At 42.1% G+C, this 26,597-nt stretch overlaps 1 protein-coding gene across 1 annotated transcript in view; it reads left to right on the top strand.

Annotated features, from left to right (window-relative positions):
- Window positions 22,501–26,597, top strand: part of KIF11 (kinesin family member 11) — a 41,809-nt gene continuing 37,712 nt past the window's right edge. The window contains exon 1 of the mRNA XM_005698214.3: window positions 22,501–22,844. Within this exon, the coding sequence (XP_005698271.2) occupies window positions 22,768–22,844 (77 nt within the window). The 5' untranslated portion in view covers window positions 22,501–22,767. The remainder of the gene's footprint in view (window positions 22,845–26,597) is intronic.

The raw sequence follows: 26,597 nt of genomic DNA, 5'->3' as shown, positions 1-26,597 counted from the left end.
TACATTTTCAGTTCAGTTCAGTTTAGTTACTCAGTCATGTCCAACTCTGCGACCCCATGAACCGCAGCACGCCAGGCCTCCCTGTCCATCACTGTCTCCCAGAGTTCACTCAAACTCACGTCCATCGAGTCGGTGATGCCATCCAGCCATCTCATCCTCTGTCCTCCCCTTCTTGTCCTGCCCCTAATCCCTCCCAGCATCAGAGTCTTTTCCAGTGAGTCAGCTCTTTGCATGAGGTGGCCAAAGTACTGGAGTTTCAGCTTTAGCATCATTCCTTCCAAAGAACACCCAGGACTGATCTCCTTTAGGATGGACTGGTTGGATCTCCTTGCAGTCCAAGGGACTCTCAAGAGTCTTCTCCAACACCACAGTTCAAAAGCATCAGTTCTTCGGCACTCAGCCTTCTTCACAGTCCAACTCTCATATCCACACATAACCACTGGAAAAACCATAACCTTGACTAGACAGACCTTTGTTGGCAAAGTAAGGTCTCTGCTTTTCAATATGCTATCTGAGTTGCTCATAACTTTTTTTCCAAGGAGCAAGCGTCTTTTAATTTCTTGGCTGCGGTCACCATCCGCAGTGATTTTGGAGCCCCCCAAAATAAAGTCTGACACTGTTTCCACTGTTTCCCCATCTATTTCCCATGAAGTGAGGGACCAGATGCCATGATCTTTGCTTTCTGAATGTTGAGCTTTAAGCCAACTATTTCACTCTCCTCTTTCACTTTCATCAAGAGGCTTTTGAGTTCCTCTTCACTTTCTGCCATAAAGGTGGTATCATCTCAATATCTGAGGTTATTGATATTTATTTAAATTTACATTTTAAGATAACAGTTAGCCAGAAGGTTTAATCCAGAGACTGTCCTCAGGCAGGATACAGTATTGTTATATAATCCTAAGGAATGTAGAGGGAAAAAAAAGGTTTGTCCTTTCTTCCTCCTTGAGAATTCCAGACCCCTCTCTTCTTGGGGACACCTAGACTTCTTATCAACCTGCCTAGGAAATGACTATCTCATCCCCGCCCCCCACCCTTTTATTTTAGGAGAATTATGTTGCCAAGGGAAAGGGGCATCGTTTTCATTCCATAACTACTTCCTGCTGTTTAGGGGCATAGTCCCTAAATTGTTGAGGCAACATATTCTCCTAACCCTCATATTGAGGGTCTCTGATCCAGGGGCCCCAAGTAATAGTTGGAGGAGGCTGTGGTATGCGTAGGAGCTTGGACAACCATTTGTAACTTAAAAGCTTTTAGACAGATAACCCCATTATACAGTTATAGATGTAAGGCAAAAAAAAGTGAAGTCACTCAGTCGTGTCCGACTCTTTTCGACCCCGTGGACTGTAGCCCACCAAGTTTCTCCGTCCATGGGATTCTCCAGGCAAGAATACTGGAGTGGGTTGCCATTTCCTTCTCCAGGGGAATCTTCCCTACCCAGGGATCGAACCCAGGATTGCAGGCAGACGCTTTAACCTCTGAGCCACCAGGGAAGCCCAAAATAGTCATTAAACCAAGTTAAAATCAAAATGAAAAGTCACACTATGTCCATAGTTACATCAATCCATCTTAAGGTTGTTAGATGTCATCTGTTTAAGAAGAGGCATCACATGATTGTTGTTGAAGATATTCGCAGACTTAGAGAAAGACTTTTCCTTGAAGTAGAGATGTCCACCATGGGAAGCCTTCCACTGATGAAGAGGGGAGTGCTCTGCAGACCCAGCAGTTAGACTGATTGTGGAATTCAGCGTAGCAGTGAGCCCAGGACAGGAGGACATTGTCTTGAGGGTCAAAGGGCAGACTCAGGATTTTTGGAGTCACCAGAAGTAGGCTCACAAAGATTATCAGGCCCATCTTTTGGCTCGTCCAGATAGTACCATTACTGAAGCGGATCAGGAAGAAAGTCGGCCAGGGGTAAGTTGCCCCAGTATCTAAAAGGAAATTGACGGATTGGCCCCCCACAGTTATTAATACCTGGGGTTCCTCAGGTGTAATTAGGACGGGAGCTTGTGTGCGGACTCCAGGGCACCTTCAGTCCTGTTTGTCTTGAGAGTCTAATCCCTGAAACCTTCGCCTCTGGGAGCAGTCTCTCTTCCAGTGTGGAAGCCTGGGCAGCTTAGATGACAGGGCAATCCTGCTTGAGGTGCCCCTCCTTTCCACAGTAATAGCAAGCCCATCCCTTTTCACCTGGGTCCCTCTGGGCATTTTTCTCAGGCTGTCTAAGATTGGTTCTCATAGCCAATGAGCGGGCTTCCGCCTGTCTTTTTCTGCCTTTGTCTTTTTCTGCCTTTCTTTCTTTTCCTCATATTCCCTACCATAATAGACTGTCTGAGCTAGGTAACAGATAATCTAAAGACTGATTTGGTCCATACGCCCATTTTAATAGCTTATGGTGGATATCTGGAGCCAACTGAGTGAGAAATCTATCCTTTAAGATCACTTTTCCCTCTTCACTTTCGGGATCAATCTCAGTGAATCTGTGAAAGGCCTCTCTCAGTGTATCTAGGAAATTACCAGGAGCTTCCTTCTCCTCCTGTTCTATCTTTGCAAATTTGCCATAAAGGACAAAATGACTCTGATCCCATCTTCCTTTAGCTGTGTTGTAGTCCCAGTCTGGTTCTATAGTTGGCAGCGCCTGACTCCTAGTGGGGAGGGCAGTTTTTTCATCCTCCCTCTTCCCTACTGATTCATTACCAAACCATTCATCTCCATAAGCAACCACTTTTCCCAAAACTCGAGTTTTTGAGTCGGGAGTCAGCATTTGTCCCAAGATATACATCACATCCTTCCAAGTAAGGTCATAAAGCAGAGTAACTCCTTTAAAAGCTCTAATATATTTTTCTGGGTCCTTAAAATAGTCTCCCAGATCCTCCTTGACTTTTTGTATTTCTTGATAAGAAAAAGGCTTATTAACTCTCATAGACTCTCATAGCACCCAGTGGGTGCTTCATGAAGAGGCAACAGCTTGTGTGGCTGTTCCTCTGTCTCTCTGGCTGCTCTGCACATATGATCCCAGGGATAGATTGGAGAAACCTGCTTTTCTTTTTCTCTTTGTCTCCTGTGCTCCATCTCATCTCAATAGCAAAGTAGGAGGACAGGAGGGAGCTGAAGGACTCACACCCAAATCTATACCCTTAGGACACAAGTCTGGCATATTTCGCAGAGAGAAAAAGGGCAACACATATGCTAAGTTCAGTTCAGTCGCTCAGTCGTGTCTGACTCTTTGCGACCCCATGAACCACAGCGTGCCAGTCCTCCCTGTCCATCACCAACTCCCGGAGTCCACCCAAACTCATGTCCATTGAGTCGGTGATGCCATCCAGCCATCTCATCCTCTGTCGTCCATTTCTCCTCCTGCCCCCAATCCCTCCCAGAATCAGGGTCTTTTCCAATGAGTCAACTCTTTGCATGAGTTGGCAAAAGTACTGGAGTTTCAGCTTCAGCATCATTCCCTCCAAAGAAATCCCATCCATACATGACCACTGTAAAAACTATAGCCTTGACTAGACAGACCTTTCTTGGCAAAGTAATGTCTCTGCTTTTCATTATGCTATCTAGGTTGGTCATAACTTTCCTTCCAAGGAGTAAGCATCTTTTAATTTCATGGCTGAAGTCACCATCTGCAGTGATTTTGGAGCCCCCAAAAATAAAGTGAGCCACTGTTTCCACTGTTTCCCCATCTCTTTCCCATGAAGTGATGAGACCAGATGCCATGATCTTCATTTTCTGAATGTTGGGGTTTAAACCAACTTTTTCACTCTCCACTTTCACTTTCATCAAGTGAACTTTTTAGTTCCTCTTCACTTTCTGCCATAAGGGTGGTGTCATCTGCATATCTGAGGTTATTGATATTTCTCCCGGCAATCTTGATTCCAGCTTGTGTTTCTTCCAGCCCAGCGTTTCTCATGATGTACTCTGCATTTAAGTTAAATAAGCAGGGTGACAATATACAGCCTTGACGTAGTCCTTTTCCTATTTGGAACCAGTCTGTTGTTCCATGTCCAGTTCTAACTGCTGCTTCCTGACCTGCATATAGGTTTCTCAGGAGGCAGGTCTGGTGGTCTGGTAGTCCCATCCCTTTCAGAATTGTCCACAGTTTCTCGTGATCCACACAGTCAAAGGCTTTGACATAGTCAATAAAGCAGAAATAGATGTTTTTCTGGAACTCTCTTGCTTTTTCCATGATCCAGCGAATGTTGGCAATTTGATCTCTGGTTCCTCTGCCTTTTCTAAAACCAGCTTGAACATCAGGAAGTTCACGGTTCACGTATTGCTGAAGCCTGGCTTGGAGAATTTGGAGCATTACTTTACTAGCATGTGAGATGAGTGCAATTGTGCGGTAGTTTGAGCATTCTTTGGCATTGCCTTTCTTTGGGATTGGAATGAAACTGACCTTTTCCAGTCCTGTGGCCACTGCTGAGTTTTCCAAACTTGCTGGCATATTGAGTGCAGCACTTTGGCAGCATCATCTTTCAGGATTTTAAATAGCTCAATTGGAATTCCATCACCTCCACTAGCTTTTTTCATAGTGATGCTTTCTAAGGCCCACTTGACTTCACACTCCAGGATGTCTGGTTCTAGGTGAGTAATCACACTATCGTGATTATCTTGGTCTTGAAGATCTTTTTTGTACAGTTCTTCTGTGTATTCTTGCCACCTCTTCTTAATATCTTCTGCTTCTGTTAGGTCCAGACCATTTCTGTCCTTTATCGAGCCCATCTTTGCATGAAATGTTCCCTTGGTGTCTCTAATTATCTTGAAGAGATCTCTAGTCTTTCCCATTCTGTTCTTTTCCTCTATTTCTTTGCATTGATCGCTGAAGAAGGCTTTCTTATCTCTCCTTGCTATTCTTTGTAACTCTGCATTCAGATGCTTGTATCTTTCCTTTTCTCCTTTGCTTTTCACTTCCCTTCTTTTCACAGCTATTTGTAAGGCCTCTGGAGACAGCCATTTTGCTTTTTGCATTTCTTTTCCATGGGGATGGTCTTGATCCCTGTCTCCTGTACAATGTCACAAACCTCATTCCATAGTTCATCAGGCACTCTATCAGATCTATAGAGTCCCTTAAATCTATTTCTCACTTCCACTGTATAATCATAAGGGATTTGATTTAGGTCATACCGGAATGGTCTAGTGGTTTTCCCTACTTTCTTCTACCCATTTCCCTTGTTTTCTACAGAACCGGTCTAATTGTAAAACAGTATTATACTTAAGAGACCCTCCAACCGGCCACCAACGCCATCCTCCAATGGATACTGTGGCCATGCAATATCACATAGGAAAACCAAGTGTGTCTTCTTTAAGCCCTGGGGATCAAATCTATCCCAACTTTTCAGGATACAGTTCAAAGGAGTGAGGCTGGAATTGTTAGCTCCCATCTGTAAGAGAGAAAAAAAAGCGACCAGCACCATCTTGCTCCTGGAGGTGTCCCTCCCTGCTCTAGATGGGGGTGTAGACAGACTTTACACCAAAGCTTTCCTTTCCTGGTTGGACTTGGTCTGTCCCTTACTGACGCAGGCGATCTACTCGTTCCTCCCGGTTCTACCACCAAGACAGGGTGGAGATGCACCAGGGGTAGACCTGATGGCATCCCTTTCTGCCGTCCAGCCCCTCACCATTAAAACCTTGCTTGCCTCTGATGCCACCCAGGGTGCGATCAGAATAACCTTCCAGAATGCCTCCCAGGCTAAGACCACTGGGGAAAAGCGTTTGTCACCTGAGTGCCTGTGCACGACCCTGAGTATATCCCTGACAACAATAAGACTGATACTAACATAAAACAGATGTTCCTTCCAAGCATCACCACACCAGTATAAGAACCTCCTCTGGTCCACTAAGAGCCAGTGTTACCAAAGGAAAAAAACCCATTGTATTTCCAATCTGAGTAACCTTTAACCTCAAAGATGCTCTTGTAGCTAAAGCTCCATCTAACTTCTGAACTTTTAATTCTTAGTGAGGCTAGGTGCTTCCTGATTACCAATCCAAGTTTGGGACCTAAATCACAGTACACAGTAACAGCACAGATCACAGGTCCCTTGAAAGTCTATGATGCGACAGATTAGGTTCATACTTCTAATTTCCAAAGATTTATGAAATGCTCAAAGAGACCGAAAAGTTTGACCAAGGAGAGTTCGGTCCACATGCTTTGCCCATTTCTAGTCAGTCCCCAAAGGAGACGTTGGATGCCTCTTGGCATTGGCAGGTCTGTATAAACCCCTGACAGGTTTCTCCCATAAGCTGTATGAGGTCACCGCAGAACCGCAGAGCAGAGCTCCTCACTTGCTTCAAGCATGGCGTTTCATTCATTCACGCAAGCACACTGTAGAGTTAGTAAAGTACAGCAGAAAACGTGTTCACTAGGAGAACAAAGAACTAGAGCTCCAAGAATCCTTACCTTGTCCTGAAGAATCCCAGACAAGCCCCCAAGATGAAAGGTTGTTGCTGAACCACGCAAAGACACCGGGATTCTTGGCCTCCAGAGGAGAGGAATTCAATCCAGGGCCAGAGATGAGGCTTGATCGCTCAGAGCATTTGTGTAATAAAGTTCTGTTAAAGTATAAAGGAGATGGAGAAAGCTTCTGACATAGGCATTAGAAGGGGGCAGAAAGAATACCCCCTTGCTAGTGTTAGCAATGGAGTTATATACTCTCCAACGAATCCAAAGAATATCTGGAGGTTGTAAAGACCTCACCAGACCTATTCCCATAATTTACATTTTAAGATAACAATTAGCCAGAAGGTTTAATCCAGAGACTGTCCTCAGGCAGGATACATTATTGTTATATAATCTGCCTGAGGCCAGGGGCAGTGGCCTGGAGGAGCCACCCCTCGCCTGAGGCCAGGGGCGATGGCTGGGAGGAACCACTCCCAGCTGGAGGCCAGGGGCAGTGCCCGAGGCCAGGGGAGGTGGCCTGGAGGAGCAACCCGAGGAGCAGTTGCTATGCGGGTGTAGGAGGGCCTAGAGGAGCTATCCCACGTTAAAGGTCAGGAAGGGCAGCGGTAAGGAGATACCCCTCCTCCAAGGTAAGGAGCAGTGGCTGTGCTTGCTAGAGCAGCCATGAAGAGATACCCCATGCCCAAGGTAAGAGAAACCCAAGTAAGATGGTAGGTGTTGCAAGAGGGCATCAGAGGGCAGACACACTGAAATCATACTCACAGAAAACTAGTCAATCTAATCACACTAGGACCACAGCCTTGTCTAACTCAATGAAACCAAGCCATGCTGGCCGGGCAACCCAAGATGGTCAGGTCATGGTGGAGAGGTCTGACAGAATGTGGTCCACTGGAGAAGGGAATGGCAAACCACTTCAGTATTCTTGCCTTGAGAACCCCATCAACAGTATGAAAAGGCAAAATGATAGGATACTGAAAGAGGAACTCCCCAGGTCAGTAGGTGCCCAATATGCTACTGGAGATCAGTGGAGAAATAACTCCAGAAAGAATGAAGGGATGGAGCCAAAGCAAAAACAATACCCAGTTGTGGATGTGACTGGTGATAGAAGAAAGGTCCGATGCTGTAAAAAGCAATATTGCATAGGAACCTGGAATGTCAGGTCCATGAATCAAGGCAAATTGGAAGTGGTCAAACAGGAGATGGCAAGGGTGAACATTGACATTCTAGGAATCAGCGGACTAAAATGGACTGGAATGGGTGAATTTAACTCAGATGACCATTGTATCTACTACTGCAGGCAGGAATCCCTCAGAAGAAATGCAGTAGCCATCATGGTCAACAAAAGAGTCCGAAATGCAGTACTTGGATGCAATCTCAAAAACGACAGAATGATCTCTGTTCGTTTCCAGGGCAAACCATTCAATATCACAGTAATCCAAGTCTATGCCCCAACCAGTAACGCTGAAGAAGCTGAAGTTGAACGGTTCTATGGACCCTACAAGACCTTCTAGAACTAACACCCCAAAAAAGATGTCCTTTTCACTTATAGGGGACTGGAATGCAAAAGTCAAGAAACACCTGGAGTAACAGGCAAATTTGGCCTTGGAATGCAGAATGAAGCAGGGCAAATGCTAATAGAGTTTTGCCAAGAAAATGCACTGGTCATAAAAAACACCCTCTTCCAACAACACAAGAGAAGACTCTACACATGGACATCACCAGATGGTCAACAGCAAAATCAGATTGATTATATTCTTTGCAGCCAAAGATGAAGAAGCTCCATACAGTCAACAAAGACAAGACCAGGAGCTGACTGTGGCTCAGATCATGAACTCCTTATTACCAAATTCAGACTCAAATTGAAGAAAGTAGGGAAAACCGCTAGACCATTTAGGTATGACCTAAATCAAATCCCTTATGATTATACAGTGGAAGTGAGAAATAGATTTGAGGACCTAGATCTGATAGAGTGCCTGATGAACTATGGAATGACATTCATGACATTGTACAGGAGACAGGGATCAAGACCATCCCCATGGAAAAGAAATGCAAAAAAGCAAAATGGCTGTCTGGGGAGGCCTTACAAATAGCTGTGAAAAGAAGAGAAGTGAAAAGCAAAGGAGAAAAGGAAAGATATCAGCATCTGAATGCAGAATTCCAGAGAATAACAAGAAGAGATAAGAAAGCCTTCTTCAGCGATCAATGCAAAGAAATAGAGGAAAAGAACAGAATGGGAAAGACTAGAGATTTCTTCAAGAAAATTAGAGACACCAAGGGAACATTTCACGCAAAGATGGGCTTGATAAAGGATGGAAATGGTGTGGACCTAACAGAAGCAGAAGATATTAAGAAGAGGTGGCAAGAATACACAGAAGAACTGTACAAAAAAGATCTTCACAACCAAGATAATCATGATGGTGTGATCACTAATCTAGAGCCAGACATCCTGGAATGTGAAGTCAGGTGGGCCTTAGAAAGCATCACTATGAAAAAAACTAGTGGAGGTGATGGAATTCCAATTGAGCTATTTGAAACCGTGAAAGATGATGCTGCCAAAGTGCTGCACTCAATATGCCAGCAAATTTGGAAAACTCAGCAATGGCCACAGGACTGGAAAAGGTCAGTTTCATTCCAATCCCAAAGAAAGGCAATGCCAAAGAATGCTCAAACTATCGCACAATTACACTCATCTCACACGCTAGGAAAGTAATGCTCCAAATTCTCCAAGCCAGGCTTCAGCAATACGTGAACCGTGAACTTCAAGCTGGTTTTAGAAAAGGCAGAGGAACCAGAGATCGAATTGCCAACATGCACTGGATCATGGAAAAAGCAAGAGAGTTCCAGAAAACCATCTATTTCTGCTTTATTGACTGTCAAAGCCTTTGGCGGTGTGGGTCACAAGAAACTGTGGACAATTCTGAAGGGGATGGGAATTCCAGACCACCTTACCTGCCTCTTGAGAAATCTGTATGCAGGTCAGGAAGCAGCAGTTAGAACTGGACATGGAACAACAGACTTGTTCCAAATAGGAAAAGGAGTACGTAAAGGCTGTATATTGTCACCCTGCTTATTTAACTTAAATGCAGAGTACATCATGAGAAACGCTGGGCTGGAAGAAACACAAGCTGGAATCAAGATTGCCGGGAGAAATATCAATAACCTCAGATATGCAGATGACACCACCCTTATGGCAGAAAGTGAAGAGGAACTCAAAAGCCTCTTGATGAAAGTGAAAGAGGAGAGTGAAAAAGTTGTCCTAAAGCTCAACATTCAGAAAACGAAGATCATGGCATCCGGTCCCATCATTTCATGGGAAATAGATGGAGAAACAGTGGATACAGTGTCAGACTTTATTAATTTGGGCTCCAAAATCACTGCAGATGGTGACTGCAGCCATGAAATTAAAAGACGCTTACTCTTTGGAAGAAAAGTTATGACCAACTTAGATAGCATATTCAAAAGCAGAGACATTACTTTGCCGGCTAAGGTCCGTCTAGTCAAGGCTATGGTTTTTCCTGTGGTCATGTATGGATGTGAGAGTTGGACTGTGAAGAAGGCTGAGCGCCGAAGAATTGATGCTTTTGAACTGTGGTGTTGGAGAAGAGTCTTGAGAGTCCCTTGGACTGCAAGGAGATCCACCCAGTCCATTCTGAAGGAGATCAACCCTGGGATTTCTTTGGAAGGAATGATGCTAAAGCTGAAGCTCCAGTACTTTGGCCACCTCATGCGAAGAGTTGACTCATTGGAAAAGACTCTGATGCTGGGAGGGATTGGGGGCAGGAGGAGATGGGGACAACAGAGGATGAGATGGCTGGATGGCATTACTGACTCGATGGACGTGAGTTTGAGTGATCTCTGGGAGTTGGTGATGGACAGGGAGGCCTGGCGTGCTGCGATTCATGAGGTCACAAAGAGTCAGACACGGCTGAGCGACTGAACTGACTGAAGGCATGTAGAGTGAAAAAAATATTTGTCCTTTCTTCCTCCTTGAGAATTCTAGACCCCTCTCTCCTTGGGGACCACTAGACTTCTTATCAACCTGCCTAGGAAATGACTCTCTCAATAGATGTATGGAGGATATACTAATGCTATTCTCCTTTTTTGTATGTTTAAAATTTTCCATCATAAATAGTTCCGTAATGTATATTAGTCTTAAGTGCAGTAGTATGGTAATAAAATACCTAAGCGCAATATGAATTTTAAAAAATGTTTATAGATCAGTGATTTATTAATTAAAAATTTGTTAAAAGTTTTCCTAAATGACTCCTACTTGCTAGTCCTTAATGGTAAGTTTGAGTTACTTTATGTGCAGTACTCGAAATAGTAATGTAAAAATCTATAAGTCATATTTTCTATAGTTAAGAGTGCTCTTGATTTATCCATTTAACAAATATAGACCCAGGCTTTGCTCTAGATGTTGAGGATGCCTCAGAGAAAAGATCAGCCAGGTTTCTATTCTTTTGGGGTTGATAGTATACTAAGAGAGATAAACAAGTCAATGAATATTTTATATAACTATATAATGTGATTAAAATAATATTAGAGTAACTATGATGGATCTTCATGTTGTCAGTGCCACCCAAATAACAGTTCTGGGACTTTCCTTCCATCATCACTACTGCCTCTCTGGATGGAGGAAGGTAACAAAGATCTCACCGTTCATATTAAGGGGGTTTATGCATGTCCTGGGCTGTTGAGTGTGCACGTGGGACAGTTTAGGTGGACGCTCCACAAAAGCTCAGAGCATGGGGTTCAGGGTTTGGACTACACAGGCAGGTGCCATTGGAGAGCCAGCTTCTGTGGCCCTTTTCTTGGGCTAACTCGCCACCAGATTTTCTCCTGGGATTTGTGTGTGTGCACATGCGTGAGTTTTAACAGTTCCTGACCTCCATTAGCTTCTTCTTTCTACATCCCTTTCTGTCCATCCAATGTACCACTCAGGAGTTGAAAGTTGTGGAGGGGCAGTCACCTGTTTCTCCCTCTGTTCCTGCCTTGCTTCGGGTTCTTCTCAGGGCCTCCCCTTAAGAGCCTAGCTTGAAAATTACACATACTGAATATTGTTTTTTTCTCTTTGCATTCTCTAATTCTCTGGGACACCCTCTATCTCCAGGAAAAAAGTCCTAAGGTAACAGCTGATAAAGGGAAAAATGAAGCGTAAAATTTCAACATCTCCTTTTGCTATGTGGAGAAAGAAAGAAATGGGGTTTCGTTAGAGAGCTTAAGGGTCTCCTTTAGACAGAATAGTTTGGGGAAAGACTCTCTGAGGAAGTGGTATTCAAGTTAAGACTTGAAAGGTAGGAGGGAGCCAATTATAGGAACAGATGAGGGAAAATACGCTAGACAGTGTAAACATCACAAAGGTTCAGGACAAGAGGGAGTCTGAAATGTTCTGGAATTTGACAGAAAGAGTACTGGGAATTTCTTTCCCTTTCTCTTCCAACTAATCTTTGCTATTGAGATGCTACTATCAGAATGCACTATAAATAGTAACCAAAATTTGGGTTTGGAGACACTCAGTACTTAAGCATTTCAGGACTTTTCTGTTGTTCTCTTTGGCATTCATATCCCATAGACATACAATAATTAAACTTAACATAGGGACTTTTCTGGTGGTCCAGTGGTTAAGACTCCATACTTCCACTGCAGGGGCTGCCAGTAAGATCTAGTCTGCTACCAAAAAAAATAAACACCTAACATGATTCTGGCAGCCATTGAAAATGATAGCTAAAGTCAATTACTCCCAAAATTATTCACTAAAGAAGAGCACAGATGTTGCTCAAGAGCCTTAAAAGGTCATACAAATAAAAATATTTATAAAGACATTTTTAGAGCTTGGAACAATAAGTTAAATAAAAATTCAGGAAGTGAAATTACATACTTAACTATGATTTTGATTATTAAAAATATAAGTATAGATATTGGAAAAAATATTAGTAAGACTTGCCTGGTGGCTCAGTGGTAAGGAATTTGCCTACCAATGGAAGAGACAGAGGTCTGATCCCTGGTCCAGGAAGATCCCACACGACTCGGGGCAACTAAGGGCATGCTCCACAACTACCGCAGGGCTCGCAGTCTAGAGCCTGTGCTCCGCAGCAAGAGCAGCCACCGCATTGACAAGCCCGAGCCCCACAGCTAGAGAGGCACCCACTCACCACAACTAGAGGAAAGCCCTGGCGGCAACGAATACCCAGCACAGCACAGCCAGAAGTAAATAAATAAGTATTAAAAAGGAAAGAAAATCGTCATTAAAAAATACTAATAGTTATCACTAGGTAATGAGAATCTATTATACGCATATAGGAATTTAAGAAAGAACAGGAAAAAAAATGGCAGAAATGTTCAATGAATACGTCAAAATTATTTTCCAGAACTGAAGGAAATGAGTTGCCAGACTGAAAGGATCCACCAAATTCTCAGTTCGGTGGGTGAAAACAGACACATACCAAGTCAGATTATTGCAGAATTTCAGCACGTTGAAGGGAGAGAGCTGATTATTAAGGTTCCAGAGAAAGAGAGAAAAAAGAAGCCACCCACAAATGTTCGGGAGTTGGAATGACTTTGGACTTCTCAGCAGTAGCAGAACCTAGAAAACACTGTCTTCAAAGTTCTGGAGCAACAATGCCCTTGTCCTCATGGTGGCCCCAAAGCAGCAAAGTTCTCAGTCTTAAGAGGCAAGTTGCACAATAGACATATCAGAAGTAACTCATAAATCAAATCAAAACTTGGAGGGCTCTCCATGTGTTTCTCTCTGTGTGAACCCCTGGACCTTTGCACATCCCAGAGTGTGAGTTGTGTGGGGGAGCTTGCAAGAGTAATCAACGCTGAAGTTTCCAGGTGGAAGCAGAACTCACATTTAATGTCATTTAAATAAAATAATGTGATATTTCTTATACCACTCAAAATCATGGTTGTAAAATCATATCTGCTATCACAGTTATTAGAGTAAAATTTAAGGACATAAAAATTATAGTAATAATCATAGGTATAAACTAATTACTATGGAAAATCAGATGTTCATGAGCTGGTGGTTTATATGAAACTCTATAAGTTCTCCAGATTACTAATAACTTCCAACAGGTTTCACATAGAAAGTCCAAGATAGTAGCCATCCTTAAATTGTTCTTCAAAAAGGCCTAGCTCCCTGCTTGGAAGAAAATACAGTGAGAACAAAACACAGATTTACATTTCAATAAAATATAATTCTACACTAGGACAATAGGATGCCTGTTTAATATGCTTTTCTTTATTTTGACGATGAAAGTAAAGCTCTGTGAAATGACCAAAGATACTTTTTTAAAAAGGTTTGGAAAACTATTCTTTGAGAGCAGTTTTAGGTTCACAAGAAAATTGAGAGAAAGGTTCCGAGATATCCCAAACACACCCCACCCGTACATGTACATGGTCTGCCCTATTATCAACATCCCCCACCAGAGAAGTACATTTATTACAATTGATAAACCCACATTGAAACATCCCTACTACCCAAAGTCCATAGTTTACATTAGAATTCACTTTTGGTGTTGGACATCCTATGGATTTGGACAAATATAATAACATGTATCCATCATTATAGAATAATACAAAGTAGTTTCATGGCCCTAAAAATCCTCTGTGCTCTGCCTATTCATCCCTCAGTTCAGTTCAGTTCAGTCGCTCAGTCGTGTCCAACTCTTTGCGACCCCATGAATTGCAGGATGCCAGGCCTCCCTGTCCATCACCAACTCCCGGAGTTCACTCAAACTCACGTCCATCAAGTCAGTGATGCCATCCAGCCATCTCATCCTCCGTCGTCCCCTTCTCCTCCTGCCCCCAATCCCTCCCAGCATCAGAGTCTTTTCCAATGAGTCAACTCTTCGCATGAGGTGGCCAAAGTACTGGAGCTTCAGCTTTAGCATCATTCCTTCCAAAGAACACCCAGGACTGATCTCCTTTAAAATGGACTGGTTGGATCTCCTTGCAGTCCAAGGGACTCTCAAGAATCTTCTCCAACAGCACAGTTCAAAAGCACCAATTCTTCGGCACTCAACTTTCTTCACAGTCCAACTCTCACATCCATACATGATTACTGGAAAAACCATAGCCTTGACTAGACAGACCTTAGTCAGCAAAGTAACGTCTCTGCTTTTGAATATACTATCGAGGTTGGTCATAACTTTCCTTCCAAGGAGTCAGTGTCTTTTAATTTCATGGCTGCAATCACCATCTGCAGTGATTTTGGAGCCCAGAAAAATAAAGTCTTGTCACTGTTTCTCCTGTTTCCCCATCTATTGCCCATGAAGTGATGGGACCAGATGCCATGATCTTCGTTTTCTGAATGTTGAGCTTTAAGCCAACTTTTTCACTCTCCACTTTCACTTTCATCAAGTGAACTTTTTAGTTCCTCTTCACTTTCTGCCATAAGGGTGGTGTCATCTGCATATCTGAGGTTATTGATATTTCTCCGGGCAATCTTGATTCCAGCTTGTGCTTCTTCCAGCCCAGTGTTTCTCATGATGTACTCTGCATTTAAGTTAAATAAGCAGGGTGACAATATACAGCCTTGACGTAGTCCTTTTCCTGTCTGGAACCAGTCTGTTGTTCCATGTCCAGTTCTAACTGTTGCTTCCTGACCTGCATACAGATTTCTCAAGAGGCAGGTCAGGTGGTCTGGTAGTCCCATCCCTTTCAGAATTGTCCACAGTTTCTTGTGATCCACACCGTCAAAGGCTTTGGCATAGTCAATAAAGCAGAAATAGATGTTTTTCTGGAACTCTCTTGCTTTTTCCATGATCCAGCGAATGTTGGCAATTTGATCTCTGGTTCCTCTGCCTTTTCTAAAACCAGCTTGAACATCAGGAAGTTCACGGTTCACGTATTGCTGAAGCCTGGCTTGGAGAATTTGGAGCATTACTTTACTAGCATGTGAGATGAGTGCAATTGTGCGGTAGTTTGAGCATTCTTTGGCATTGCCTTTCTTTGGGATTGGAATGAAACTGACCTTTTCCAGTCCTGTGACCACTGCTGAGTTTTCCAAATTTGCTGGCATATTGAGTGCAGCACTTTCACAGTATCATCTTTCAGGATTTGAAATAGCTCTACTGGAATTCCATCACCTCCACTAGTTTTTTTCGTAGTGATGCTTTCTAAGGCCCACCTGACTTCACATTCCAGGATGTCTGGCTCTAGGTGAGTGATCACACCTTGGTGATAATCACATCGTGATTATCTTGGTCTTGAAGATCTTTTTTGTACAGTTCTTCTGTGTATTCTTGCCACCTCTTCTTAATATCTTCTGCTTCTGTTAGGTTCATACCATTTCTGTCCTTTATCGAGCCCATCTTTGCATGAAATGTTCCGTTGGTGTCTCTAATTATCTTGAAGAGATCTCTAGTCTTTCCCATTCTGTTCTTTTCCTCTATTTCTTTGCATGGATCACTGAGGAAGGCTTTCTTATCTCTCCTTGCTATTCTTTGGAACTCTGCATTCAGAAGCTTGTATCTTTCCTTTTCTCCTTTGCTTTTCACTTCTCTTCTTTTCACAGCTATTTGTAAGGCCTCCCCATACAGCTATTTTGCTTTTTTGCATTTCTTCCCCCAAACCCTGGCCAATACTGATCTTTTTACTGGCTCTATAGTTTTGCCTTTCCAGAATGTCATATAGTTGGAATTATTTAGTGTGAAGCTTTTTCAAATTGGTTTCTTTCTTTTAGAAACACATTTTAAAATTTCCTCCATGTCTTCTCATTGCTTGATAGCTCATTTCTTTTTACCACTGAACAGTATTAACTTCTTTGGATATAGCAGTTATGAAAAGGACATCTTGCCAGCTTTTAAGTTCTGACAATTTTGAATAAAGCTGGTATAAACATCCACTTGCAGGTTTCTGTGCAGATGTAAGTTTTCAATGTTTTGGCGTATATACAGTCATCCATCAGTTCTCATAGGTGTTGGTCCCAGGACTCTCATGGATAGAAAAATCTGTAGATGTTCACATTCCTTATACAAAGTGGTATGATATAGGTGGTCCTCCATATCAACGGGTTTCACATCCTTGGATTCAACAAACCACGGATCAAAAATCAATCTACAAGGAATTCCCTGGTGGTCCAGTGGTTAGGACTCCACCCTTTCACTGTCAGGGGGTCGGGTTCAATCCTGGTTGGGGAACTAGAATCCCACAAGCTGTGTAGTGCAGCCAAAAAGACAAAACAAAACAAAACAAAAATCGATCTACATCTGTGATCCACAACAAATTCTTTTTTTGTGAAGGATGAAAGTCTATGTCTAGAGTCATATTTTTGCCAGAAGCACATTTTGTGTTTAAAAATTAATCACTGCAGAGAAGATGCAGAAGTACTTCTGTTTCAAATACCAAAAATCATGCTGAAGAATGTTTTTACTGAGATATAATTTACATATCATACCATTTGCCATTTAAAAGTATATAACTTAGTGGTTTCAAGTATATTAACAAGATTGTGCAAACATCACCACTGTCTAACTCCATAATATTTTAATCACCCTCAAAAGAAACCCAATCAGCAATCATCACTCCACTACATCCTCCTCCCTGAGACCCTGGTAACCACTAATATACCTTCTGTCTTTATGGATTTTCTTATTCTGAACATTTTGTATAAATGGAATCATACAAAATGTGGTCTTCTGTGTCCAGCTTCTTTCACTTATCATAATCTTTTCAAGGTTTATCTGTATTGAAACATCTATCAGTACTTTATTCCTGTTTATTGTAGAATAGTAAATATTCCATTGTTTAGATGTACCACAGTTTAAAAAAATCCACTCATCAATGGATGGACATGTGGGTTGTTTCCACTTTTTTTTTTTTTTTTACTATTTTGAATAACACTACAATTGAACATTTGTGTACAGTTTTATATGGACATTTGTTTTCAAACATCCTGAGTGTATACCTAGAAGTGGGATTCCTGGGTCATGCAGTAACTCTATGTGTAAACTTTTGAGGAACTGCAAGACTGTTTTGCAAAGTGGCCACACCATTTTTCATTTCTGCCAGCAATGTATGAGGATTCCAATTTCTCTACATTCTTACAGTTGTTATTATTCATTTCTAAAAAAATATAGCCATCCTAGTATATGGGAGGTAATAGCTCCACACTGAGATTTTAAATATATTTGTGGAACAATTACTAATTGTGGACAATATACTGATTATAGAACAAATATTGATTATTTTAATCAGTGAAAGAGCTTTTCAAAGCCCAACATTGTTATTTCTGAAGTGATTCGTGAGAATGTAATTAATGAATAATTATCTCCTACTCTAGCCATGTTTTATGACTTCTCACAAGTATCTAACTCTAGTTATACAACCCAGACAATTACACAAATATTAGATGATTATGTTTGTGATGAATATAAATGGGTTATACAATAAAACCACTGACAGCTAGAGAGTCCCATATGGCAGCTCACAGAAAGAGAAATCTACTTTTGATAGAAAAGACTACAGCTACATTTAATCTTATCTGGGATCTTTGTATTGGCTAACCAAAGCTCCAAAAATCCATTAGAATATAAATTCAGATTCCTCATCGGCACTAAGACATTTAACAGAACAACATCAGAATAAATAAGGGACTTTTATGATATCCTTCCTGTGGTAGGTTGAATGACTATACCCCCAAAGATATTCACATCCTAATTCTTTTGAATGTCACCTTGTGAAACAAAAAAGGACTTTGCAGATGTGATTAAATTCTGGAAATTGAGAGGGGATCTTGGACTATTACCCAAGTAGTCCCTAAACGTAATCACATGTATCCTTATAAGAGAGAGACAGAAGGAGATTTGACATAGAGGAGAAAGCATGGAAGTACTGGAGTGAGGTACCACAAGCAACAGAAAGCTGGCAGCCGCCAGAAGGCTGGAAGGCACAAGAAACAGATTCTCCCTGGAAAGCCTCCAGAAGAGTCTGGCCCTACTAACAGCTTGATTTTGACCCAGTGAAACTCTGTTCAGACTTCTGGCCTCTAGAACTGTGAAAGAATGTTTCTGTTCTAAAACCAACAATTTGCTGTGAATTGTTACAGCAGCTGTAGGAAGCTAATACACTCCCTCAAAAAAAACAAAAAAAAAAAAACTTGACATAAAATACTTAGAATCTGGAATTCTATATATAATTTACCTAGAAATCACAAGTCAGAGTAGAATAAAAACATTTCAGACAAGCAAGTTCTCAAAAAATTTATCTCCTCTGTACTGTTTCTCAGGAAGTTACGGGAGTAAATAAGAGAGTAAACCAAGAAAGTGTACACAGATCAGATCCAGAAACATGATCTCCAATATGCTGCTCAGCATGGCCAAAACAACAGCGACAACAAAAACAACCAAGGGAAACCCTTGGATGGCAGCCAGTACAGGCAGAGAGAGTAATCAGTTCAGTTTGAAACTGATAGATTTCTAATGTGACTGAACTGGTGGAAAGTTTTACTGAGAGGATATAGGAAGAATTAAGAAAGCAAGGAAAGCTAATCAAACAAAATTGGGCAATGATTAACTTTAGGATAGGCAAAAAGCAAAAGAAACATAATCTCACTAGATTGAAATGCTCAGCTATGAATAGGCATATAAGCTAAATACAGGTCTTTGATTTAAGAAAAATTGTAATATTGACTGTATGGCAAAGGGAAAGCAGAGGGGATGGTAAGATTCTATCTTTTGTTAAGAGGAAGTCAATAAATAACGTTGAAAATTGATTCATCAAAAGGTAATAATATGTACAAATTCTTTACAGAAATGAAATATGTGTAAATGATACAAATGTAGTTAAGTTGAAAGTAGTTATTTCTGACATGGAGGTCTGGAGAGACTGGGGTGAGATAAGGCAGGAAAATAGCTTTTTTGTTGTTGTTGTTATAAGCCTTTTAGAAAGTATTTAACTTTTAAAATAATGTCCATGTTTTACTTTCAGAAATACAAAATTCAATTAAAAATAATTTTTACAGGATATATACAGGCTCTTGAAAGAGAAAATATCAGGACAAGCACAAGGCCAATGATATTACATTGGTAGAGTTTACATTAACTATTCTTAAGAGTATTAAAAATAATTTCTAAACATGGGCAAATTTTCAAGAGAGGGGCATTGATTAGTCTGAGTAGGTTGAGCTCTACAGTGTAAAATAACCTGCCTAGTGTAACAAAACTCTCACAAATGTCTGTAAGACCCCAGCCATCTCCATTAGGTTTAGTCTTGAGGGCAGGAACTACAATTCAACCTGTTTCTACAATGCCTGGCTCATAACAAGCAACTCAATAAGCGTATGGTGAAAATGGGGTGCAGGAACACTAACCACATGGACTACATGAATAACCGAGGTGAATTAGGTGAGGCAGACAGCAGTTAACAATCTGGGAGGGCTCAGAATGAATTCTGAAGTCCTTCTCTGTTACTTATTAGATGTAGACTATAGAAAATATGCTAACTTGGCTTCTTTTCCATAAAATAGCAAGGAATACTAGTTTCTGCTTCAAAAAGTTGTCCTGAAGATTAAATAAGATGGTGCACACAAAGTATTTCATGGTCTGACGCATGAGAACCCTAAATAAATGTCAACTATAACTATTACCAAATGGAGACTCTTTAATTTCTTGTGTCAACTCAAACGACTGCTAGTGTAAACACTGGTTTTGTTTTTGGCCATTCAGGGCAGCTTGTGGGAACTTAGTTCCGGGACCAGGTATCTAACCAGGCCTCAGCAGTAGAAATGCCCAGTCCCAACTATTGGACCACCAAGGAATTCACTAAATATTGTTTAGATGTCTACCTTTTGAACTGTGGTATTGGAGAAGACTTTCGAGAGTCCCTTGGACTGCAAGGAGATCCAACCAGTCCATCCTAAAGATCAGTCCTGGGTGTTCATTAGAAGGACTGATGTTGAAGCTGAAACTCCAATACTTTGGCCACCTCATGAGAAGAGTTGACTCATTGGAAAAGACCCTGATGCTGGGAGGGATTGGGGGCAGGAGGAGAAGGGGATGACAGAGGATGAGATGGCTGGATGGCATCACCGACTCGATGGACATGAGTTTGGGTACACTCCAGGAGTTGGTGATGGACAGGGAGGCTTGGCGCGCTGCGATTCGCAAAGCGGGTTGCAAAGAGTTGGACATGACTGAGCGACTGAACTGAACTGAACTGAAGAAATGGCCAATGCTAGAGGGACTCTTTGACTTTCTGTATCCCTAGGAGCAGGAAATAATCCCTCACAGGAAAGGTGCACTCCGTGTATCTGGAGGTAAAAGGACACCCTCTGGCCAGAGACAGGGAATTCAGGCAAGAAGCCTAGTTAAACAAACCTTGTTACTTTAATTTGCTACCCCAAACCTAAACTGTTTAGATTCTTCACTAATTGAGCACTCAAAACTAAGTTTCTTTGTCTTGTCAATTTTTCACAAATTTATTGCTTCTTTGTCTAAAATTATAAGCTGCCTGCTTTGCCACTTCCTAGGTCCCATTTCTACAAGACCTCCCTCTGTTCCAATTAAAATTTAGGTTGTCTTTTTTCTCCTGTTAACCTGTATTGTGTCAATTTCATCATTAGTCCAGCAATAAGAACTCAAAATAGTTTACCTAAAAATTTCCCCCTTCTTGACAAGGGCCGTACAGGACATGGTAAGAAGTTTGGGTTTTATCCCAAGTACAATGAAAAGCTAATATAAGGTTAAAAAGTACACGAAGAGCATGGTCTGTTCTGTTCTTTAAAAGTGCCTTCCCTTTGCTAAGCAAGAGATGGGAATGGAAAAGAACATTAAGTAGGGAAACCTGTTAAGGAGGTTTATTGACAGTTATTCAGGGTGGAGATAAAAGAGACTTGGATTAGAGTGGCAGGCAGAAGTGATAAAACCAACAGGTCTGCATTGGACAAGGAGAACAAAGGAATCAAAAATCTGGTGTCTAAATCAGAAAGATCAGGGTGGAGGTAAGGAGGGTTAGGGTGAAGAGTTTCATTTTGGATAGGTTCATTTAGATGCTGGTGAGCCATCTAAGAGGAGATATCAGACAACTGGCTATGCAGGATAAGATGACCATTCATCTAAGCTGCAGATGTGTCGATTCCTTGGGGGAAGAAGGGAGGTTAATAAGCAGAGGAACACTTTAGGAGGCCTGCAAAATTTCCACCCCATCTGGCCATCATCACATCATAAACTACAAAAATATTTAGGTTCCTGTGGGCTAAGGATGGTCCCAAAGCGAAGTTCCCAGAGCCGAGTATAGCACAGCCCCACGATTCTTTATTTCCTGGGTCTGCGACCCACATCTAATCTGGTCGAGTAACCGTAAACACTGCCAAAACGCCCGAAGTACTTCTGCGGAAGCCGGCGGTCACTGAGCGCCAGAGGAGCTGGGTAGCGTTGCCTGCCGGGAGTTGTAGGCTGACGGCCGCGGGCGTTTGCGCAACCTCCTTGAGATGCCTGCGGGATTCTGCGCCACGTAGATTGAATCTGCAACAGCTACTGCAGGACCGTGGTTGGAAAACGCAAATCTGACCTTGCTTTCTTGCTTGGAATCATTCGGCGAGGACGAGTTCTCATCAATCGAAGAATAAATTAATAGTCCTAAAGTAGCATTCAGTGTCTTTTTTCCAACGCGGGTCTCCTGCATTGTAGGCAGACGCTTTGCCATCTGAGCTACCAGGGAAGCTCTTTTTAGGGCTAATTCTTTCCTAACTATTCTTCAGGACGATTTTGGACGCTTCCTCCGAGAAAGGGGCTTGCTTCGGAGCTCTCTTTTCTGCGCTTCCACAGCACTGTGTTACAATTCTCTAATATCATTTACCATAACGGCTAGGTTTCCCAAGCGCTTACATAGTCGTTCTAGTCTAAATTATTTACCCTCACCAGTAAGACAGTTGCTATCAGTCCCATTCTGCAGGTGAGGAAACTCTGGCCTAGAGACGTTCTGTAATTTGAGCAAGACCACGTCGAAGTGTGACACGACTCACGGGGAGTCTCCCACAAGAGAACGCGTTCCAGGGTGCCACCACGAAACCAGCTATTTACTTTCCCGCGGGCCACGGCCCGGGGGCGGGGGTCTGGTGACGACACCGCGTCCCATGGTGCTTTGCGCGCCAGCGCTGCCATTGGCCGGGCCAGTCGGCTCCTTTTTCAAATTGAGGCGCCGAGTCGTTGCTCGGTTTCCTGGGCTTCGGGCGGAGACTAGGTTTGTGATTCCAAGGCTCCGGCTGGTGCGGGGCCGACGCCGCGGTCAGTCACGGTGGCCGTGACTGGTGGATAGCAGTTTCCGCGGGCACGCCAGCACCCGGCAGGGGAGGAGGGCACCTAGGTCCGCGCCGGCCGCCCAGCCGCTCCACGCCCCACGGCGAGTCAGTGACCCGGCCTCAGGGGGCAGTCATGGCGTCTCAGCCGAATTCATCTGCGAAGAAGAAAGATGAAAAGGGGAAGAACATCCAGGTGGTGGTGAGATGCAGGTAGGGCGAGCTTGCAGGGTTCCGAGCCCTGGGCTTTGCTGCCGGGCTCCTTCCTGCGCGGTCCGAGGAGAGGGATTTTGTTGGTAATTTTCTGAAAGAGCCAGACCTTCCTGTTCTTAGTTTCCTGCGTTCTGTTCGAGAAAATGACACCAGGTTACTGTGAGGAGTAAATTAGTATTTTTGTTTTTTTTCAGAAGAAAGGATATTTGTATCTGAGCTTATAGTTTAACTGCTATTGAGGAGAAGTTCGTCGCTGTTCTTTAGTGAAAGGTGTTTTGTTTTTTTTTAAATACTGTCCGCAAAGATTTAGGTGTCATTATGCCGCTCCTTGCAGCTGACCAGTTTGGAAACGACTGCACACCTACTAAACAGATGTTTTAGCACTTAGGTTGTTATTACCATCCTCTCGATCATCTCGAAAAAAGTAATCATTTACCTCTTCACTTTGTTCTAGAAGCAATATTTTCTTAATCCTTAGTAAACAAATAAACGTCTTTTGTTTTTAAGATTTAAGTTGTAGAATGAGTTTATGTTTTAAAAAATCAAGGAGACAACTGAAGTTGTGCTCCATTTTCCAGTGGGTGGGTGAAGGTGTTCATTCAGCTCTCTCCTGATTAGTTTCTGCATCATTTCCCAGCTTTAAAATGCGCTAGGAGTGGAAGAACGTACTTGTACAATCTATTGCTTAACTAAATATTGGCTTTTTAGACGCCCTGCATAGTTTGCTGGTATATGTGTATCTTGTGTGTCTGTTTTTGTTGCTGTGATATTAAAAACTACCAACTCTCAGAAACTTTTTTGTAAATCCAAACGTATTCTAAAATTAAAAGGTTATTTTAAAAGTGTATTAACAAATTTTCATAGGTTATTGTCTACACAGCTTTGGTGGCTTGAGTTCTATATATCAAAGGTAATAGCTAACTCTAAAGTAGGTGCCTGAGAAGACACTCGGTGGTAATCCGAAGTCAAGCCAATTACCAATTGCACTCTGGGGCCTCTGTTAATAGTTACTTTTGTCTTGAAGATTAAAAAAACCAGCTCATATTCAAATACAAACTTTTATATGATTTTGATCATTTAATTAAGTCAGGCAGTATAACCTTTTCTATGTGGCTTTATTTTCTTTAATTTCATTTTTATTGTTAAAAAATCGGTCAGACCTATAAAAAATTATAAAGAATATAACAAGCATGTATGTTTAGAAACAGAAGAATCGTTACAGCTAGAATCCCACTGTATCCCTCCGCATCCCTTTCTTCTACCTCAAGAGTTGAACATTATCCTGAATTTCACGATTATTACCTCCATACATTTAAAGCCTTAACTTAAAAGAGATTTTTTATCACTAATGAAAAGTGCTTAGTGTCCAATGTTTACAGTAATTTCAGTACAAAGAGGTGTTTTTCTTTTCAGATTAGCCTTTTCTTTTTCAAATAGCCCTCCTACTGCAAAGGTTTCTGTTCTTGGTGTGGTGGTGGTATGTGTGTGTGTGCTCAACTGTGTCCGAATCTTTGCGACCCCATTGTCTGTAGCCCACCAGGCTCCTCTATTCATGGGATTTCCCAGGCTAGAATACTGGAGTGGGTTGCCATTTCCTTCTCTAGGGGATCTTCCTGACCCAGGTATTGAACCTGTGTCTCTGCTGCCTCCTGCCTTGGCAGATGGATTCTTTACCACTGCTCCACCTGGGAAGCCCAATGTGTCCTTGCTGCTGCTGCTGCTGCTAAGTCGCTTCAGTCGTGTCCAACTTGGTGCAACCCCATAGACAGCAGCCCACCAGGTGCCCCCATCCCTGGGATTCTCCAGGCAAGAACACTGGAGTGGGTTACCATTTCCTAACTTTACTAAATAACCTATGCTCTTGAGGGTTATCAAATCTTTTCTCACAGGGCCCAGATAGTAAATATTTTAGGCTTTTCAGATTACATGTAGTTTCTGTCACATAATCTTGTCTGATTTTTTCCCCCCAGTTTTAAACTTCTAATGCCAACAGTTTGTGATAACCTAAGAGATCAGCCTGAGGGGTTCCCTAGTAGCTCAGTTGGTAAAGAATCTGCCTACAATGCAGGAGACCTGGGTTTGATCCCTGGGTCCGGAAGATCCTCTGGAGAAGGAAATGGCAACCCAGCCCAGTATTCTTGCCTGGAGAATCTCATGGACAGAGGAGCCTGGCAGGCTATAGTCCGTGGGGTCACAAGAGTTGGACACGACTTAGCAACTAAACCACCAAGAGATCAGCAAAATTTTAAGAGAGATGACTTCAGTTTTTGATTACAATGAATGCAATCTTTATGATAACCTAAGAAATCAGCAAAATTTTGAGACATGACTTCATTTTTTGATTACAATGAATACAATCTTTATGATTTTCTTTACTTGTATAGTAGCTATGTGAATATTTATGGAGTGAATGAATGAATTTAGTGGACAGGACTGTTTTTTTTTTAATCCTCAAGTCTTTCTTTACCATTTTGGTTGTTTGAATTTTAATATGACTGTAGTGAAAGCATTAGTGTTAGTCGCTCAGTTGTGTATGACTCTTTGTGACTATATAGACTGTAGCCTGCCAGGCCCCTCTGTTCATGGAAATCTCCCAGCAAGAATACTCTAGTGAGTAGCCATTCCCTTCTTCAGGCTATCTTCCCCACCCAGAAATTGAACCCGTGTCGTCTCCTGCATTGCAGGCAGATTCTTTACTGTCTGTACCACCAGGGAAGGCCAACTACAATTGATGGTTTTGCTGGTGTCATCAGCAGCAACCTTGCAATTTCTAATTAAAGAAGTCTGGATAGGAAAATAGTTGGTTGGTTGACAGTACTCTTTATTGCAGTATAAGCAGTCCCTGAAGCTCCTTTGTGGGAGCTTTGATAACTTTTAGGAATGTGTGATTTGTGGGAATTTCTACTACTTTGCGCAAACAACTTGAATGGTATTCATTTGGTAACTTATTCACACATCCAGACAAGAGATTAGACCAATTGGAAAAGCTTTAACCACAGGAGAGCAATTCTGCATACTGTGACTTTTGTGCATTGTTAGGTTTCAGTACATTTAACAAATGCTAGCAAGACAAGATAGTACTTGGAAGTTACTGAGTTAGACTTCTCAGGATCACAAATGTGGTTTTCAGACATGGGGGTGGGGCATGCCAGAGGACATTGAGGTATCCTTAACATAAATAGCAGTTTGGTTAGTCTAGTGATGAGGGGAAAGATAACTTCCTGTTTGGCATTTCCTGTCACAGCATGTGATAATGAATGGGAAAAGTGGACTCAGGGCAAGAATAGCTCTCCCTTTGGCTCAGATTTGTGTTAAGTATGTCAGTATCTTATGGATGCTACTCTGTGGACTGTGGTTCTTTTTAGCTTTCCTTTCTGTTTCCCTAAGGATGACGTTTATTAAGCAGTGTAATATAACAGATATTATTGAGTGTCTGCTAAGCAGAGTAGTAGACGCTTGGGAAACAGTACATAGAACTTGTTTCCCTACATTTTGAGGTACATAGGACTTGTTTCCCTACATTTTGAGGTTGGTGCTATTACCAACCTTTAAATTTTCAAATGAGGAGACAGACACAAAGGGCTCCATTGCCCAGGCAGACTGGATGAAGAGTCCTCTTTCTACTGAAATGCCTAAGGAGGCATTTATCTTATTTCACATGGAGTCTTTCCCATCAGGCCACCTTTATCCTGCTGTGTCCTAATCAAGGCCCCATTAAGTTTCTGCTGTAAGTTCCTACAGCACCTTTTACTT

This window comes from Capra hircus, chromosome 26 (assembly GCF_001704415.2).
Source record: "Capra hircus breed San Clemente chromosome 26, ASM170441v1, whole genome shotgun sequence".
NCBI lineage: Eukaryota > Metazoa > Chordata > Mammalia > Artiodactyla > Bovidae > Capra > Capra hircus.
Note: the sequence above shows the minus strand (reverse complement) of the source record. Positions and strands in the feature narration are given on the sequence as shown.